The sequence below is a fragment of the Symphodus melops genome (genome assembly GCF_947650265.1).
Source record: "Symphodus melops genome assembly, chromosome: 6".
Classification (NCBI taxonomy): Eukaryota; Metazoa; Chordata; class Actinopteri; order Labriformes; family Labridae; genus Symphodus; species Symphodus melops.
The window spans coordinates 29,227,103-29,242,102 of record NC_136696.1 but is presented as its reverse complement, the minus strand read 5'-3'; the positions used below and the strand labels follow the sequence as shown (position 1 = coordinate 29,242,102).

General features: G+C 49.5%; 3 protein-coding genes across 3 annotated transcripts in view; 2 read left to right on the top strand and 1 right to left on the bottom strand.

The window, feature by feature from the left end:
• The window catches only part of LOC306825099 (activating molecule in BECN1-regulated autophagy protein 1B-like), a 16,758-nt gene extending 12,400 nt beyond the window's left edge, over positions 1-4,358 (top strand). Inside the window, 4 exon segments of the mRNA XM_079345626.1 lie at positions 321-508; positions 680-799; positions 1,631-1,925; positions 1,927-4,358. Coding sequence (XP_079201752.1) covers positions 321-508; positions 680-799; positions 1,631-1,925; positions 1,927-2,131 — 808 coding nt within the window. The 3' untranslated portion in view covers positions 2,132-4,358.
• A 4,263-nt stretch (positions 4,359-8,621) lies between these two features.
• LOC306825149 (muscarinic acetylcholine receptor M4-like) lies at positions 8,622-9,941 on the top strand (the record flags this gene model as incomplete). Its single annotated transcript, XM_079345714.1, has 1 exon — positions 8,622-9,941. The coding sequence occupies one exon, from the start codon at positions 8,622-8,624 to the stop codon at positions 9,939-9,941; it is 1,320 nt and encodes a 439-aa protein (XP_079201840.1).
• A 2,258-nt stretch (positions 9,942-12,199) lies between these two features.
• LOC306825673 (midkine-B-like) overlaps positions 12,200-15,000 on the bottom strand; it is a 4,265-nt gene continuing 1,464 nt past the window's right edge. Inside the window, exons 2-5 of the mRNA XM_079346556.1 lie at positions 14,509-14,594; positions 13,391-13,564; positions 12,762-12,920; positions 12,200-12,536 (exon numbers count right to left, since the gene is read on the bottom strand). Of these exons, the coding sequence (XP_079202682.1) occupies positions 12,517-12,536; positions 12,762-12,920; positions 13,391-13,564; positions 14,509-14,594 (439 nt within the window). The 3' untranslated portion in view covers positions 12,200-12,516. The remainder of the gene's footprint in view (positions 12,537-12,761; positions 12,921-13,390; positions 13,565-14,508; positions 14,595-15,000) is intronic.

Genomic DNA, 15,000 nt, shown 5'->3' with positions numbered 1-15,000 from the left:
AGGAGGAACCACACCCCTTCAAAATAAACACTAACACCAAACATGGCGTCTGATGGCGGCCTAAAGCAGGAGCAGCTTCACTTTAGGAGGAGACTGAGTTTTATTTTGAAGGGACAATGGAGCAGCTTCACTTTAGGAGGAGACTGACTTTTATTTTGAAGGGACAATGGAGCAGCTTCACTTTAGGAGGAGACTGACTTTTATTTTGAAGGGACAATGGAGCAAGTCCCTACATAAGTCTGTCTTTTATTTTGAAGGGATGACTGTACTGTTTCCTGTAGTTCGTATATTAACGCTGTCTGTCTGTGGCGTCCTTTTAGGCCCAACCGCTCCGGTTGGAGGCTGGACAGAGACATGGGTTTGATGAACGCCATTGGTCTTCAGCCCAGACACCCCACGCCTTCAGTGACATCACAAGGAACCCAGACGCCAATCATCCAGCTGCAGAACGCCGAGACCCAAACAGAGAGGGACCTATCAGAGCCCAGCGTCTCCCAGCCGCCACCCAGTACGGAAACACTTCAGTTATTTAACCTCTGTTTAGATTTCCCGACTTCCCTGAATGCATCACAAATAATCAACACTGCGTCCAGTGAGTCCGGCGTTACGCACCGAGAACCTCTTAACCCGGGGGGGCGGGGCTTATGCAGTATGATTGATGTCCCCGTCTCTCCCTCAGACGTCCCTCCTGAAACTCCGTCCACCAGCGGAGCGGCGTCGGGGCCGGTGGAGGCGTCTCCCGGAGCTGCAGACGGAGCGGCGGCTGAAGCTTCGTCCAACACGTCCACAGGGAGTACTGGTACTGATGACATCACAGACACGCCTTTTTACCTCCACTCATGTTAGTGTGCATGAACGTTCAGGTGTGTGTGTTTTATCTGTTCGTCTGGAAACGCGTTGGTGAGCCGTCAGGGCCCGCTGCACCAGCTCGCCGTCAGGGCCCGCTGCACCAGCTCGCCGTCAGGGCCCGCTGCACCAGCTCGCCGTCAGGGCCCGCTGCACCAGCTTGCCGTCAGGGCCCGCTGCACCAGCTCGCCGTCACCTGTCGCTGTCCGTCACGTACCTGCGGGCGTACCTGTCCCGTGTGCAGGAAGATGAAAGAGAGAGGGTCACCTGAGACAGTGAGCCAATCAGAAGGTGTCAGACAGATCACGCAGCGCCCTGTACAGCTCGCCGCCACGCGACATGACGCAGTCATAGTCCCTCCTCCTCATTGTGTACAAACTGCTGCATGCTGGGAAACACGGCGGCTCTGCTGGTGAAAGAGCTGCACACGCCACGCAGCGTCGTGCAGGGCGACACCTTCACGTTTAGAAAGACGAGGTCAGTTCTCTGTGCTGATGTCGGGTCATGTGACCTGAACGCCGTAAAAGCCAACATGTTAAAGTGTTTCCGTGGTAACGAGGTGGAGTCGCTGCGGACTTTATGAGACACAGAGACAATGTCCTCTAAGCATTATGGGAAATGTAGTTACAGACTTATAAAACAGATGAGGATCCAGGCCAGTCGTTTGTTGAGGGGATGTTTTCCTCCCCCAAAGCATCATGGGAAGTGTAGTCTGTGGAGTGTTCCAGACTGAGGAGAGTGTGAGGGACTGTACGACTCTGACTCGTGTCTCTTGTTGGTCCAGCAGAGTCTCCAGAGTTCGGCACAGGAGAGGACGCTCTGGCTCGGATCCGTCGGCTGATGGCGGAGGGCGGGATGACGGCGGTGGTGCAGCGCGAGCAGAGCACCACGATGGCGTCGATGGGCGGCTTCGGGAACAACATCATCGTCAGCCACCGCATCCACCGTGGATCTCAGACCGGCGTCGGGGCGTCCAGGCCGCCGACCAACCCCTCCCTGAGTGTCCCCTCCACCTCAGGTTCTGTCCTCACCCCCCCTCCCCAGCCCCGCCCCCCCTCTGAGCAGCTGTGGGGCCCCCCCCCCGCCTGGCCTCTCTCTGGACATGGACGACGTGTTCGACAGCGGGCGAACAGACGACGACACCTTGCCTGGTCCCTCCTCTTCCTCCCTGCTGATGTCTTCCCCCTCCTCGTCCTCCTCCTCTCGCAGCCCCCTCCCTAGTGTCGGCGGGGGGGGCGGGGTCAGCCCTCCTGACAGTTACCGGGGTGACCCTTACAGCAGGTAGTTCTCCTGTCAGCGCTCCTCCAAGCCTTATCTCACAAAGACATGGCCGCTGCTTTGAAAGAAGAAGCCCCCCCCCCCCCCCCCCCCCCGGAGCGTCAGCGGCATGGCGTGCACTTCCTCTGCACTTACAGAAACTTGGACTGAAGCTGCCATCATTCCTCGCCTACTTGAACGGAGGCCGGTCGGGGCCGCGCTCTCTCTGTAAAAAAAAAAAAAAAAGATGGTAGACAAAGTGCCATGTCTGAGGAGGTGTGTGTGTGTGTGTGTGTGTGTGTGTGTGCTCTTTGTCACACACTCGTTCCTCGGCGTGCTGCGTTCGGTGCCATGTGACGTTGAACTTTGATGTGATTGTTGAAGAGTCGGCACTACTTTTATTTTGAAGCCTGTTTTTGTACCTCGTGTAATTATCATGTTTGAACCCTGAGACTGGACCCGGACCTGGATCATGCCCCCCCCCCCATGGAGAAAGGATCATGGCTCCACAGACTGAACGTCCTGCATGTCGCTAATGCTGCAGATCTTTAAACAAAGATTCTTTATTTTGAAAGGCTGGATGGGGGGGAACACCCCCCCCCAACACCCACCAGGTGCTGTGTGTGTGTGTGTGTGTGTGTGTGTGTGTGTGTGTGTGTGTGTGTGTGTGTGTGTGTGTGTGTGTGTGTGTGTGTGTGTGTGTGTGTGTGTGTGTGTGTGTGTGTGTGTGTGTGTGTGTGTGTGTGTGTTCCTTTGATGAAATCTCAGATTTAGCGTTGAGATAAAAAGGTCAAAGGTCCCGCCCCTCCTACTGCTCACAGCTACGCAGAGCCTCATTGGTCAACAGAGCTGTCAATCATATATCATGTATGATGTCATGACCCGCAGCCATCACGACAAATCACGCGTTTTGACTTAATACTGTTCCCATCTGTTAACATGCAGGAGGCGGGGCTTATGACCTTTCCTGCAGCCAGTCAGCAGGGGGAGCTTCACTTCAGGCGAGCTCAGTCGATGGTTCAAAACCCGCCCTACGACCATCAAGTCTCCTCCTCCTTCTCTTGAAGGCGGAGTCAGCAGTCTATAAACACGAGTGTCTGTGTGTGTGTGTGTGTGAACGTGTAGAAGGAGAAACAGAAGACCCCCCCCCCCCCCCCCCCTGTTTGTTGACAGAGTAAGCTTGGTGTCCCTGTTGTTGACTTCCTGTTGGACTTTGTGTGAACTGTAAATATGATTAAAGAGCAGGAAACAAAGGCTCATGATGCTTCTCCTTCATCTGGACCATCGGAGCGCCGTCTGTCCCTCCTGACCACTGACATCACACTGTCTTTAAAGGTCACATGACCTCCTCCTCTTCAACATGTGTTGTAAATCTCTGATCCTGTATTTGATCATGTCTCTAAATCATCTCATCATTGGAGGGTTTGTAGACACACGCGTGTTAAAATGAACACGTGACCTTTAAAGGAGCTAATGAAGTCACCTGACACATTCTGTCCCTAAACCTGAAACGCCTGAAGTGACGCCTTCTAAAGCTCCTGCAGTGCAAATAGGCCCCTCCCCTTCCTGAGCTGTGTGACCCCGCCCACCTCCTTCGCTCCTTTAAACTCCTGCAGAAGAAAACTAACTTGAAGTTTTGGATCAAGTGCTTCTTTTTGTCCTGTGAGAGCGAGCGAGTGTACAGACGCTGCTTTACTTTGTTTATTCCACGTGTGCTTCACACACACACACACACACACACACACACACACACACACACACACACACACACACACACACGCACACTGGACCTATGAGGAGGAGGAGGAGGGAGAGGTAAAGCCCCGCCCACAGCTCTGCAGAGACGGTGTGATTGGAGGACAGAGCTGGTTACCTGTCGTGGTTTTACTTTTCTTTTTTTACTTCCTGTGCTGCAGCTGACGTCTGGTTTCCATGGCAACCCGGCTGACTGACAGCAGGTGATCTGAATGACTCCTGACTTTACTTGATTCATGAACATTTTAAAAACGCCGTGTGCAGTTGAGCTTGTCTGTTTCGTGTGTGTGTTTTGTGGAGTTATTGATCGGGGGGGTTATATTAAGCCCCGCCCCCCTCCTCCCGTCTTGTGAATGATGAACTGAGCGCCTGTAAAAATGAAACACCTGGACTATATCAAAGGTACAACGTGTCCCCCCCCCCCCCGCTCTGCAGTTTGTACAGCTGATTCTCTGCTTTGACTTTTAGACGTGATGTAATTAAAGAGCTTTGACAGTTTACCAACGACTCCATTATTCAATCAATCAATCAATCAATCATTATTGACTCCATCAGCTGTTCTCGTTGCTCCATTTGACATTTTACTGAATTTAAGTGCAAACTTTTTAAAAATCAATTTTAGAACTCAGTAATTTTAAAATCATAGATGAGAATTATCTCAATTTTCACTATCACATAACTCCAGTGTGTGTGTGTGTGTGTGTGTGTGTGTGTGTGTGTGTGTGTGTGTGTGTGTGTGTGTGTGTGTGTGTGTGTGTGTGTGTGTGTGTGTGTGTGTGTGTGTGTGTGTGTGTGTGTGTGTGTGTGTGTGTGTGTGTGTGTGTGTGTGTGTGTGTGTGCTGTGTGAATGTGTGTGTGTGTGTCCTGTGTGAATGTGTGTGTGTGTGTGTCCTGTGTGAATGTGTGTGTGTGTGTGTGTCCTGTGTGAATGTGTGTGTGTGTGTGTCCTGTGTGAATGTGTGTGTGTGTGTGTGTCCTGTGTGAATGTGTGTGTGTGTGTGTCCTGTGTGAATGTGTGTCTCAGAGTCCTGACTGACTCCAGTGAGGGAGAAGCTGGAGTCCTGCTGACTGTGTTGTTGTCAGAGCTGTGTTTACATGGCTCCTCCCCTTGTGTATAAAAGCTGTTTGAGTCAAGAAGAAGAAGAACATACTCACTGATTATTGGATGAAGAGTTTTTACATCATTCTGTGTCAGTTTACATGAAGCTAACTAAAGAGCGCTAACATTAGCATGCTAACACTACAAGACAGGAGATGTGATTGAAGCTACCAGCTAGCTAAAGAGTGCTAACATTACCATGCTAACATCAATGCAGGACACAGGTGATTGGAGCTACCAGCTAACTAAAGAGCGCTAACATTAGCATGCTAACACAACAATGCAGGACACAGGTGATTGAAGCTACCAGCTAACTCAAGAGTACTTTCAATTATTATGCTACTATAGTAGTAGTAAACTGGTATTGTTCTTTCACAAGATGTGAAAACTCATTTAAGTTCTGGCCCCACATGGTGGACGTGTGACAGGAATTTATTTGTTAAAAGATAAAAAATCTTTTTTTGCATATCAGAAAAAAGCTGTGAAGACTTTTCTATGGGTTAAACTCATCCGATCCAGACTGATGTTTGTGACCTTTTTCAATTAGTCAGACTTACGTAACGGAGTCATAAATGTCCCAATGTTTCTCTGTAAGGTGTTCTCGTCTCTCTGTCTCCATGTTGAGTGTTAAAGTTCAAAGAGCTGACGACGTGATGAAGTCTGCTCAGTGTTGCCTTTATCTTCTATTTAATGAAAGAGTCGTACAGATGTCCAAACCTCGACATCATGACTCATACCCTCTCTGCTCCACACAGGCTGTTCAGCTCACAGTGACCTGAAGTATGTTTACCTGCTGCAGACGTTACAGTCTGTTTACCTGCTGCAGACGTTACAGCCTGTTTACCTGCTGCAGACGTTACAGCCTGTTTACCTGCTGCAGACGTTACAGCCTGTTTACCTGCTGCAGACGTTACAGCCTGTTTACCTGCTGCAGACGTTACAGTCTGTTTACCTGCTGCAGACGTTACAGTCTGTTTACCTGCTGCAGACGTTACAGTCTGTTTACCTGCTGCAGACGTTACAGTCTGTTTACCTGCTGCAGACGTTACAGCCTGTTTACCTGCTGCAGACGTTACAGCCTGTTTACCTGCTGCAGACGTTACAGCCTGTTTACCTGCTGCAGGCGTTACAGTCTGTTTACCTGCAGACGTTACAGCCTGTTTACCTGCTGCAGACGTTACAGCCTGTTTACTTGCTGCAGACGTTACAGTCTGTTTACCTGCTGCAGACGTTACAGTCTGTTTACCTGCTGCAGACGTTACAGCCTGTTTACCTGCTGCAGACGTTACAGTCTGTTTACCTGCTGCAGACGTTACAGCCTGTTTACCTGCTGCAGACGTTACAGCCTGTTTACCTGCTGCAGACGTTACAGTCTGTTTACCTGCTGCAGACGTTACAGCCTGTTTACCTGCTGCAGACGTTACAGTCTGTTTACCTGCTGCAGACGTTACAGCCTGTTTACCTGCTGCAGACGTTACAGCCTGTTTACCTGCTGCAGACGTTACAGTCTGTTTACCTGCTGCAGGCGTTACAGCCTGTTTACCTGCTGCAGGCGTTACAGTCTGTTTACCTGCTGCAGACGTTACAGTCTGTTTACCTGCTGCAGACGTTACAGCCTGTTTACCTGCTGCAGACGTTACAGTCTGTTTACCTGCTGCAGACGTTACAGTCTGTTTACCTGCTGCAGACGTTACAGTCTGTTTACCTGCTGCAGACGTTACAGCCTGTTTACCTGCTGCAGACGTTACAGTCTGTTTACCTGCTGCAGACGTTACAGCCTGTTTACCTGCTGCAGGCGTTACAGTCTGTTTACCTGCTGCAGGCGTTACAGCCTGTTTACCTGCTGCAGACGTTACAGTCTGTTTACCTGCTGCAGACGTTACAGCCTGTTTACCTGCTGCAGACGTTACAGCCTGTTTACCTGCAGACGTTACAGCCTGTTTACCTGCTGCAGGTCGAACTCTTCTTCCGGGTTTCTGGACCCTGGAGGAGAGAAGAGGTGAACTATCTGAAGATCTTCGAGTCACTTGCAGCGTTGACATTCAGATCCATTTATCAGCTGTTCAAAGTCAACAGACTGAAATCCTGTTTAATCTGGTGTTTGACTCGTGGTAATGTGAAGACGAGCTGCAGATAAACAGACAGTAAAATCCTCGGCCTGTGTTTTTAAACGAGCCTCTCTCCAGTAAACCAATAAAGCAGCGAGTAACGGAAGCAGAGCTCCTTCTATTGTCACAGTGTCATTACATCCCACATGAAGCAGAGCGCTCAGAGGAGCAGCTGATGGGACCTGCTGAGGAAGAGGAGGAGGAGGAGGAGGAACCTGCTTATAAGCAGCTGCTGATGATCAGGAGCACTCAGAGGACGAGGAGCGAGCACAGAGCTGCAGGCCCGGACCGAACCCAAACAGCTGGACTGACAGGTACGCTTCCTGACCCGCCTCTGATCACAGCCATGTCTTTTATTGTCTTCAGCATTGATTTGATTTATCTTCAGAACTGACTTTGTCTCATTTGTTCTTAACAACAATTTATTGTGACTTTGGATTTTATTACTGAGGTTTGCTCCCCTCCAGTGGTTGTTACATACAGTAACTAACAGCAATGGTTTAGTTTAAAGGACCAATCAGAGAGCTGCTCTCCTCCTGTGTGATCAATCAGCCAATCAGAGAGCTGCTCTCTTCCTGTGTGATCAATCAGCCAATCAGAGAGCTGCTCTCTTCCTGTGTGATCATGAAGGAAACCTGCTGTGTTGAAGCTTCTCTGACAACAATGCAGCAGCCAGTATGTCCTCCTTCTAACTTTAGATTCTGCTCCTGAATGCTCTGGATCTGATTGGACCAGAGAAGGTAGGCGCTGCAGGAGACCCCCCCACCCCCACCCCCCCACACTTAAACTGCAGTACCTATTTAAATCACTAGGGGGCAGAGTTACAGACTTCTCCTTTAAAAAGAAGGACATTCTTTAATCCAGGTTAGAGACATTTCTTCTCTTCATTTATGATTTAATTTGACTCTACTCGTGTTGCGTTGTAAACATTTATATTTTATTCTCTTTTTAAGTTTCCTTCCAAATTAATTGCTCAAAGGCATCTTAATGTGATTAAACAGATAAACCTTCTACAAACTTCTTCAACTCAAAAGAATCAAACCTTATGAATAAATATGTTTATAATTGTTTTATTTGCACAAAGGCAGCTCAGTGTGATTTAAATATAGCCTTAAATGAGGACGACATTTAAAATCTAATTTATATAATAAATTGATTCACGCTTCAGAATTGTTTCTTCCTGTTAAGTAACATTTTATTTGTTCATGTGGGATTTCTTTAGTGAAGTTTGTCTCCCTCTGGTGGGCGTTGAAGGAACCAAACATCCATAACAGTTAATGTAACCCCCCCGCCCCCCCCCCCCCCACTCTGTAATACAGCTGGATGTTAAGGAGGTCAGCAGTTATCTCTGTCCCCTCTCAGTGAGGAGGTTGCTGGTTTGAATCCCTGTCTGTCAGGAGTCTGCATGTTCTCCCCGTGCATGGCGTGGCTTCAGATGCTGGCTACCTGCTGACTCTGACCGTATTATCTGTGTGTGTGTGTGTGTGTGTGTGTGTGTGTGTGTGTGTGTGTGTGTGTGTGTGTGTGTGTGTGTGTGTGTGTGTTCAACAGGAAACATGGCGGGATCACCTGATCATCTGAACACCTCCACGTTGCTCCGCCCCTGTGTTAACACCTCCTGTCAGTCTCCAATCAGATCGTGTCCATACACCACAGCTCAGCTAACGATCATCGTCATGGTAACCGCTTCCCTCAGCATCATCACCGTCCTCGGTAACACGCTGGTGATCCTGTCCATCATAGTGAACCGTCGCCTGCGCACGGTCAACAACTACTTCCTGTTGAGCCTGGCAGTGGCCGACCTGATCGTGGGTCTGATGTCCATGAACCTGTACACGATGTACCTGCTGCGGGGACGCTGGCCCCTGGGGGCCGCCTTGTGCGACCTGTGGCTGGTGGTGGACCACGTGGTGAGTAATGCCTCTGTCATGAACCTGCTCATCATCAGCCTTGACCGGTACCTGTGCATGACACGCCCCCTCAGCTACCCGGTGAGACGGACCGGCAAGATGGCGGGCCTGATGATTGGCGCTGCTTGGCTGCTGTCCCTTGTGCTGTGGGCCCCCGCCATCCTGTGCTGGCAGACGTCTGGGGGGCGGCGCGTGGTCCCTGATGGACAGTGTTACACCCAGCTCCTCGTCAGCCCCACAGTCACCTTGGCGATAACGCTTCCTTCATTCTACCTGCCGGCGCTCGTCATGATTGGTCTGTACAGCCGCCTGTCTGTGGCCAGTCAGAGCCGACTGAGCGCGCTCAGATCTGAGCGAGGCCCGCTCAGGAGGGCCAGTCCGTCCCTTAAAGACTTCCTCCTGAAACGACGCAGCCTGGTGACCAGTGACCCTTGCTCTGAAGCGTCTCTGAACCACTCAGACTCCAGCACGCCGAAGCACAGGAAGAACCAGAGAGCGTCCCGGAGCCCAACTGATCCGTCATGTCCCGATGTGTCTCCACTTTCTCCGCCGTGTCACCCGCGGACTACCGCCCGCCCCTCCAGAGACAGAGACTACAACAAGATGGAGAACGACTCGTCCTCAATCACCGACCTCCACAGGTCGGCCTCGGCGGCATTCTCCGCCTGTCCCAGCTTCAGGTCTCAGGAGCGGCGAAGGCGTCGAGTCATGGCGAGGGAGAGGAGGGTCACCAAGACCATCCTTGCCATCCTGCTGGCCTTTATCCTTACCTGGACGCCAAACAACGTCATGGCGGTCATCGCTGCCTTCTGTCACTTCTGCATCCCAGAGTTCCTGTGGACCACCGGGTACTGGCTCTGCTACGTCAACAGCGCCATCAACCCCGCCTGCTACGCCCTGTGCAACGTCACCTTCAGGAAAACCTTCTGCAGCCTCCTGTGCTGCCGCAGCAGGAAGCTGCCCTGATCACATGACCCTCCGAGCAGCTCAGACGAGAGGACAATGATCACCAGACTTTACATTCACGCTGTTTGAATCAGACTGTATGAAATATGGACGTAGTCTCTGTGAAGTCACCCACTGCTATCTGAGACAAGATGAAGCCTTCAAACAGTGACTGCCCATCTCACCAGATTGAAAAAAAAGCGGAGTTAATATGGAAACTTGGCCACACCCCCAATTATGCAAATGTGTACTCACCTGTTTAATAAGGCTGAAAGGTGATTTTATAAACACTCAGCCTGAACATCACGTCATGAAGAGAGAAGTGACCCACGAGACCCACACGGTTTTTGTACCAGACCGCAAACAAGTTTATTTTAACATAGAGCTCTATGGAGACTGACTCACTGCAGGAGACAGACTCTAGTGGACACTGGAGGAACTGCAGCTGTAAAGTTGGACATTTTAACATAGAGCTCTATGGAGACTGACTCACAGGCAGGAGACAGACTCTAGTGGACACTGGAGGAACTGCAGCTGTAAAGTTGGACATTTTAACATAGAGCTCTATGGAGACTGACTCACAGGCAGGAGACAGACTCTAGTGGACACTGGAGGAACTGCAGCTGTAAAGTTGGACATTTTAACATAGAGCTCTATGGAGACTGACTCACTGCAGGAGACAGACTCTAGTGGACACTGGAGGAACTGCAGCTGTAAAGTTGGACATTTTAACATAGAGCTCTATGGAGACTGACTCACAGGCAGGAGACAGACTCTAGTGGACACTGGAGGAACTGCAGCTGTAAAGTTGGACATTTTAACATAGAGCTCTATGGAGACTGACTCACTGCAGGAGACAGACTCTAGTGGACACTGGAGGAACTGCAGCTGTAAAGTTGGACATTTTAACATAGAGCTCTATGGAGACTGACTCACTGCAGGAGACAGACTCTAGTGGACACTGGAGGAACTGCAGCTGTAAAGTTGGACATTTTAACATAGAGCTCTATGGAGACTGACTCACTGCAGGAGACAGACTCTAGTGGACACTGGAGGAACTGCAGCTGTAAAGTTGGACATTTTAACATAGAGCTCTATGGAGACTGACTCACTGCAGGAGACAGACTCTAGTGGACACTGGAGGAACTGCAGCTGTAAAGTTGGACATTTTAACATAGAGCTCTATGGAGACTGACTCACTGCAGGAGACAGACTCTAGTGGACACTGGAGGAACTGCAGCTGTAAAGTTGGACATTTTAACATAGAGCTCTATGGAGACTGACTCACTGCAGGAGACAGACTCTAGTGGACACTGGAGGAACTGCAGCTGTAAAGTTGGACATTTTAACATAGAGCTCTATGGAGACTGACTCACTGCAGGAGACAGACTCTAGTGGACACTGGAGGAACTGCAGCTGTAAAGTTGGACATTTTAACATAGAGCTCTATGGAGACTGACTCACTGCAGGAGACAGACTCTAGTGGACACTGGAGGAACTGCAGCTGTAAAGTTGGACAGTCTGTGAATGTTATATTAGTTTAATCATGGTGTTTCTCTTTGTTCACTATTATTGAATCCAAATAAAAAATAAGTGCATGTTATTTACTTCTCTGATTCCATCATTTGACCACGTGTGGCATTAAAGGGACAGTACGTGTTGTTTTGCTCAGAGACAGTCCTCACTGCGAGCTGTTAGGAGATCAGATGCTTTTAAACCTTTAGTAAATCAGGCTCACCGTATTTCTCCATTCTGTCGACAACCTGCAGTACCCATTGTAAACACTAGGGGTCAGAGTGACAGACTGCTCCTTGTAATGAGCTGTTGGTTCCCTGATAATCTGCACAGGCAGATTTAGTGTTATATATTCTCCTGCTTTAGTTTGTTTATAAAAAGTGTAGTTCAGTGTTTTTGACCTGAAATCAGTTTTACTTGTTAAGATTTGAGTATCTGCAGTGTTGAATGTACCTGCTGACACACACACACACACACACACACACACACACACACACACACACACACACACACACACACACACACACACACACACACACACACACACACACACACACACACACACACACACACACACACAGAGTCTTCACCAAAACAATGTACAGTATTTAATTTGTTCATTTGTACAAGAGTCATCCTGTAAAGTCAATAATCTACGATTCAAAAAATAGATTTCATAGAGGATTTGTTTTCTCTTTCCATGCCGGTTAATTCAGTTTACATTTTTTAAGACGATTCTAAAGTCTTAAAAACTCTCCGATCGTCTGACGGGATCGGAAAGATCACCTCCGAACGTCAATGTAACTTCAACTAAAACTTTTGGGACTATCTCCACATTTATGTTAAACAAACTAGACGAGCTAAACGAGGATCTTTATTATTGACTCTTCATCTAACGGGAGGACGCCCACACTCCAAAAACACACGGGAACAGGAAATCACCACGAATGGAAAAAGAAGTCGCAGGAATCAAAGATGGCCGCTGTGCTTCAGAGGAGTCTCTCGGTTTGTCGTTTTTCTTGCAGAAGAAGACGATAGTTCAGGAGTAGGAGGACATCCTGTCGCCGTCTCAGCGCCGTCTTCAGTTTGACTTCTTGTCTCCTGGAAGAGAGCGTGATGACATCATCAGATTCAGACCTCGTCAGTCGATCACAGAAAGTCAGGATCCAGGCCCCATGAACAGATTAGGCCCCTCCCCCACAGCCTGTCACACCTCCGCTATACAGGCTTTAATTATCAATCTGGAGTCACACACACTCAGTCAGACACTGTTAATTATTCAGCTTCAGACAGGCGGAGCAGGGGGCGTGTCCCCAGGGGTCTCACCTCTGGTCTTCTTGACTTTAGGCGAGCAGGGTTTGGACACCTTGACCGTGGTCTGACACTCAGCGTTGAACAGCGCCCTCTTCAGCCTTCCTGACCGGCTCATGGAGTTAGTGGCGGCGTCGCAGGGTCCCCACGGGCCGAACCTGTACTTACAGTCATCTGAGGGACAAAGGCAGAAGTTACACCTCCACCTGATGGAGGAGATCTTTAAAGAATCTCCCTGAGACATGTTATACTGAGATCTGAGTGTCGTCCCCCGTGTGTCCCTGCAGGGGCGCTGGAGTCCCCCGTGTGTCCCTGCAGGGGGCGCTGGAGTCCCCCATGTGTCCCTGCAGGGGGCGCTGGAGTCCCCCATGTGTCCCTGCAGGGGGCGCTGGAGTCCCCCATGTGTCCCTGCAGGGGGCGCTGGAGTCCCCCGTGTGTCCCTGCAGGGGGCGCTGGAGTCCCCCGTGTGTTCCTGCAGGGGGCGCTGGAGTCCCCCGTGTGTGTAAAAACAGGCTGTTTGAATGGGTGTGTATGTGACTTCCTGTGCGTCTGCAGCCAGCCTCTAGTGGACAGTGCAGGAACTGCAGGATGTTACCCTTGACTTGTTAACACTGGAGGGTCTGCTGTGTGTGTTGCAGTCTTACTGATGTCCTTCTTCCAGTTGCAGGGGATCTTGCAGTGGATCTTGACGGTGCTGTTTTTGCAGGTGGCCTCTCTCAGACCCTCTCCACAGTCTCCCTGTTCTGGGACACATTTCCCAAACTGAGTCTCTGCAGGAGAGCACTCTGAGACGGGCCGGGATTTATCGGATTTACCACCTGAGGAGAAGAGACGACGGGGAGAGATCAGCAAACACGCAGGAGGTCGTTTTTAACCCGTGAAGAAGAACTCTGCGTTAAAGACACGAGAGCAATACTTCAAAATAAAAGTTTAAAGTTCACCTCTCTCTCCTGTCTGAAGCTGTTCATATTTGATATGTACATTTATATATGACTGCAGTTTGACAGTGGAATCATTCTGGATTCTGATTGGCTCTCAGCTTGTGTTAAACTGAGATTAAAGGTTGTTTCACAGGCGGTGAAACAGGTTTTAAACATGAAGAGTTCAAGAAGGTGAATAATGAACCATCAGAATGTGGAGGATTTAACAGTCCAGTTATTTAGTCTGGATCCAGATTCACCGTCAGAGATCTTCTATCCCGGGATTTTCTACGTCTTCCACTCTCTGTCTCTGACAGCCAATGAGAGCCTGAGTTGACAGGAAGTGTCTGCCCGGCGTGAATGTGCTAATGATTGATGTTTCCTTCCTCCTCGTCCAACGGTTGGATGTTTGGAGCTACATTTTAGTGACGGGACGACTTGATGTCCTCCAGTAAAACCAGTTTAAGCTGCAAAGCAGGAAGTGGACGCTCTGCTGGCTCAGTGACGTCTCATAAACACTTCCTGTTAACTGTCCAGTGTTCAGAACATCTTTGTACTTTATGTGACCTTTGTGAAGTACGGTGGCCCTGAAGGTCGACTGCCACAAAGACATTTCACACGATGAGAAAAACTTTCGGTTAAGAGGATCAGAATTAAAATATTTACTGAAATATTTTATAAAAAAGTAAAGAAATACAAAATAAAATGAGAAAATAGATTTCATGAAAATATCAGAACTGTTTTCCTTCAACTATTTATCGAACATTTTAAGATCCTAACTCATCGGACCGAGCATTCAGTGAAGAGGAAAGATGCTGATGAAGGAGTTCTGCTGGTCTGACCTTTGTGACCTTTGGGTCTCTTGTTGGCCTCGGCGGCGAGCGTCAGGGCGAGGAGCAGCAGCGTCACTGAGAACAGACCTCGCATTCTGCAGACACAAAAACATGGAGGTCTTTAACGGGACGCATGAAGTCAAAGCAGCACAGCCAGCTGTAATGATGCAGTGATCCACCGGGGGCAGCAGAGGACCCCGACATGGAGAGGGCCTCGAACCTTGTCTCTGATCAGCTGATTATGAAAGACAGGACAGAAGAAGCAGACGTACCACGAAGAGAAACCAAACTACTGCAAAGGTAAGAGACGAAGATGTTCAACACGTTCAACACAGGATCAGACTTCATATCAATCGACCCCCAGGACCCAGGACCCCCAGGACCCCCAGGAGTCTGTAAACCATAGCTGGGGGGTCCAGCACATCTACAAACTGGGACCTGTTGCACCAATAAAATCAGCTGGTTTCCCGCCCACTTTAGTTTTGTGCCAATCGATCGTGA